This window comes from Seriola lalandi, unplaced genomic scaffold (assembly GCF_002814215.2).
Source record: "Seriola lalandi dorsalis isolate HSWRI2012SDOR001 ecotype SW California unplaced genomic scaffold, Sedor1 jcf7180002051931, whole genome shotgun sequence".
Lineage (NCBI taxonomy): Eukaryota > Metazoa > Chordata > Actinopteri > Carangiformes > Carangidae > Seriola > Seriola lalandi.
In genome coordinates, this window is record NW_019522484.1 from 1 (window position 1) to 3,715 (window position 3,715).

General features: G+C 39.1%; 1 protein-coding gene across 1 annotated transcript; it reads right to left on the reverse strand.

The window, feature by feature from the left end:
* Positions 1 to 242: 242 nt before the first annotated feature.
* LOC111649744 (uncharacterized) lies at positions 243 to 3,353 on the reverse strand (the record flags this gene model as incomplete). Its single annotated transcript, XM_087172065.1, has 9 exons — positions 243 to 338; positions 500 to 595; positions 940 to 1,050; positions 1,371 to 1,418; positions 1,604 to 1,708; positions 1,882 to 1,938; positions 2,456 to 2,580; positions 2,817 to 2,939; positions 3,060 to 3,353. Coding segments are annotated over 9 exons (1,055 nt in total), but the record flags the coding sequence as incomplete, so codon positions are not given.
* Between the last annotated feature and the right edge of the window lie 362 nt (positions 3,354 to 3,715).

Below are 3,715 nucleotides of genomic sequence, written 5' to 3' on the forward strand. Positions count from 1 at the left end.
AAAAAGAGAGACAGTATAAAGATTAACGTCTGTGTGTCTTCACACTTGTTTGATATTTGATGTTTTTCATGTGCTAATCTCAACATTCAATGAATCAGTAAATGTGGGGAGAATAAAGTTCAGCTGTGACACGTTTAAGGACGAACTGAGGACAAAGAAATCGGTGTCATGTGGAGAAGATGCAGAGAGAGAGAGAGAGAGAGAGAGAGTAGAGACAGTGAGTTAATAATGATCAGATGAACCTGGTTCTTCAGCCTCTCCACTTCTCTCTCAGCAGTCGTCCTTCTTTGGGTCTCCTGCTTCAGCTGTTCGTCGGTCTCAGCTTGTTTTCTCTCCAGCTGGGATTGAACAGAGACATGGAGAGAGACTCGGTGTCAGACCAGCTTTGGGTTTGAATGGGACACATGACTCACTGGAAACATTCAGCTGTCTTCTGTTAGTTTTAGATTTATGTAGATTGTAGGTAAAAAAAAATAGATCTGATTTTTAAAAGATGAACCTCTTTGTTCTTGGTCTCCGGCTCGTTTGCCAGCTCTTCTTCTAGTCTCGCCTTCTCTTGCTGGAGCTTGAGGAGTTCATCTCGTTTGGTTTCCATCTGAGAGGAAAGAGAATGAGGAAAGAACAGGTGAACATATTTTCATTATTGAGGCATTTGAGTGATAGGAAAAAGAAGGGGCTATTAGTCTCATAATGTCTGATGCTTCTTCGTTCTGATTCTCGGAGGATTGATATTTCTGTTAATTAAACCGAACAACATGCAAGAGATCTAGAAAATTCAGAGTGCAGTGTCTTGACACAGAGAATCAGGAGTGAGTCTAAGATATGATAAATACCACTTCATTCAGTGTTACACAACTAAAGGGAGTTTTAAAGGAAAGCTGAACAAAAAACTTGAGCTGCAGGAAAGAAATCTTTCATGTAAAAAACAGAAATGTGAACCTCCTTCTTCTGGGTCTGGAACTCGGTCTCCTTGGTCTCCAGCTCTGTGTTCAGTGTTTCTACTTCCTGCTCAGCTTCCTCTTTCTTCTTCTGCAGTTTTCCTTTGCCCACCTACAATAACTCATAGAAACAAATCAAGCGTCAGATTATTGCTGAAGTTTTCTGAGTCTTGTGGTTTGTAACGATGTTTCTCCTCAGTGGAGACTGAACACGTTCAGATTTTCTGTTCATGAAGTTAATGAAGAAAATGAACCAACAAGCAGCAGAGACACAGTCTGTCTGTCTCAGTGTTGCTGTCATTCAGTCTGAGATGATGAAAGGTGATGAGGTGACTAATGAATATAATGGACTTCTGTGTTTCCTCAGGTGACTCTGTTTTTTATATGAGGAACCTCAGAGTGTGTTATTGTGTTTAGAACGTGAACACTTACAAGAAGTTGCTTTAAAGCCCTGGCTTGTGTGGCTCTGATTTTCTCCAGCTGTGAGGGAGGAAGGAGAGACAAACAGACATGATGACTTTAATAAAAACCCAGTAACTTAATTTACAGTCAAGTGGATTTTATGTGACATGTTACTGAGTGGATGTCAGTTTAATAAAATAAACTTGATCCAGTTTGATGAGACATCTGAATAAATACTTAAAGATCAACATGAAGAAATAAACCTGTTTGTTCTTGTTCTCCAGCTTTTCCTTCAGGTCCTCCAGCTCCTTCTCCCTCCTCTGGTTCTCTTCACAGAGCGGCTGCAGCTCAGTTTGTTTGTCTTCAACCTGAGAGAAGAGAGAAGATTAAGACCAGGTGACAGACATGTTCATTTCTTCATATTTAAAACTTCAGCATCTGAATTTTGTAACTGACCTGAACAAACTGCTGTTCGGATGATATAAGGAACCTGACTTCAAAACTCAAATAAGTGCATTATATTATTAAAGTCAAGACAAACCTCTTTCTTCTTGGTCTCCAGCTCCTCTTTCATGCGCTTCACTGTCTTCTCAGCTCTCTGTCATTAATTGTGAATCATGGGAGAGATGAACAAAGACAATAAGACAGACATAAGACCAGAGCACAGGCAGACTGGTCGTGGAAATTACTAAGTCAAAGGCTTTTGTTTTGGTGTGAGATCTAGAACCTTTAACATAAATATTCAGAAGTTGAATTTGGGAGTTTAGGTTTGAAAAATACAACATCTGCAGTGGTTCATACTGGTTCCAGTAAATCAAACCCCCCACTTCAAACACAGGATTGTTTCCTCCCTCCATCTCTCCTCAGCTCACCAAAGTTTTCAGAATGTCAATTTTTTCAATATTTCTTTTTTTTCCCAACATAAAGTTTCTCAGACATTTAGTCTTTGACCAAATTACCTTTAATTCTTACTTTCTCTATGGTACAGCTGCTCGTTTTCTTCATCTCTTTTGTTGTTTCTAGATGTAAAGATTTTAAATGCTTCTTTCTCACATCAGACTTTTATTTTCTCTTTTTTTCTCCCTTGACTGAAAATAATTTGTTTCTTTTCTTACATTTTTTCCCCTCTTTTCCACTTTTCTCTTGTTCAAATCTTCCATTCTCACTTTCTCATTTGTCATGAGCTTTTCTGTCACTCTTTCTCTTCCATCAGTTTCATCCCTCTGTCTTCTCAGTGTCTCTGTAAAAGTAAAACAGAGGTACAGAATAAGAGAAGTTGACCTTGCTTTGAAGGAGTTATAAAAGTGAAGCACCTGACAGTCTGATCAAATGAAATGTAATTCACACAGTTGCATGTCTCACTGTGAAATCCTCTGTTCCCATCACTAACTCACTGCTTCCATTTAAACCATTCACATTAAAACCAGTGAAGACAACTTGACATTGACAAAGCACTGCAATTCATTTATGACTTACTGATGATGTTTTGTCTCTTCCATATAAAAAAGAAAAGTGAAAGAGTAATCACGATGAAAACAGCCAGAGTAACAGCCACGGCAATTATGACAGAAGAACTGGAGTGGACCTTAAAGAAATCATCTGAAATTATACAACACAGAAGAAATTATGTTTATACAAAACTACATTCCAGCTATTTGAAACTTAAACAGTTTATCCATATAAATTATATTTCCCCCCCCAAATCATATAATGTTTTACCTGGAATATAGAAGTGTGTCTCTCTGGTCTGGTTGATGATCTTCTGTTGGACTCTACAGGTGAAGTTGTTGCTGTGTCTCTTCTCCACAGTCACTCTGCTGCTGACAGTATAGAGGTCATCAGGACCTCTGACCGTCTCTGTAGGTCCAGCAGAGAGCAGCTTCCCCTCACCGTCCAGCCACAACAGCTCAGGCTCTGGATGCCAGCCTTTAGATTTACAGTCTAACACCACTCCCCCCTTGTCTCTGTCAGTCCCTGCTAAACTCACGACTGGTGAGGCGGCAGCATCTGAAGCTGAGCAAAAGGACAATTTCAAAGCAATGGTCAGTAAATCAATGATCAAATGAATAATTAAGAAATATGCACAAATGAAAAACGTATAACTAGTAAGATAATCATTAGATATGTTTAAGTGTATTTGCCCTGCATTAGCATTGCCTTTAAAATACTCTGTTCAGGTTTAAATCTTGATGAGGGACATCACTAAAGCTCCAGTGCAGTAGGAGACCTTGGTGTAAGAACTAAGTACATTTATAAGTGAAGGAGATGAAGTTAAGAAGTTCAACAAAAGTTCATAGTACGAGCTATAGGTGTTAGGACAGGAGGTGCTATAGGAAGAGATGAGTCTTCAAGAGACTCTTGAAGATGAAGAGGGA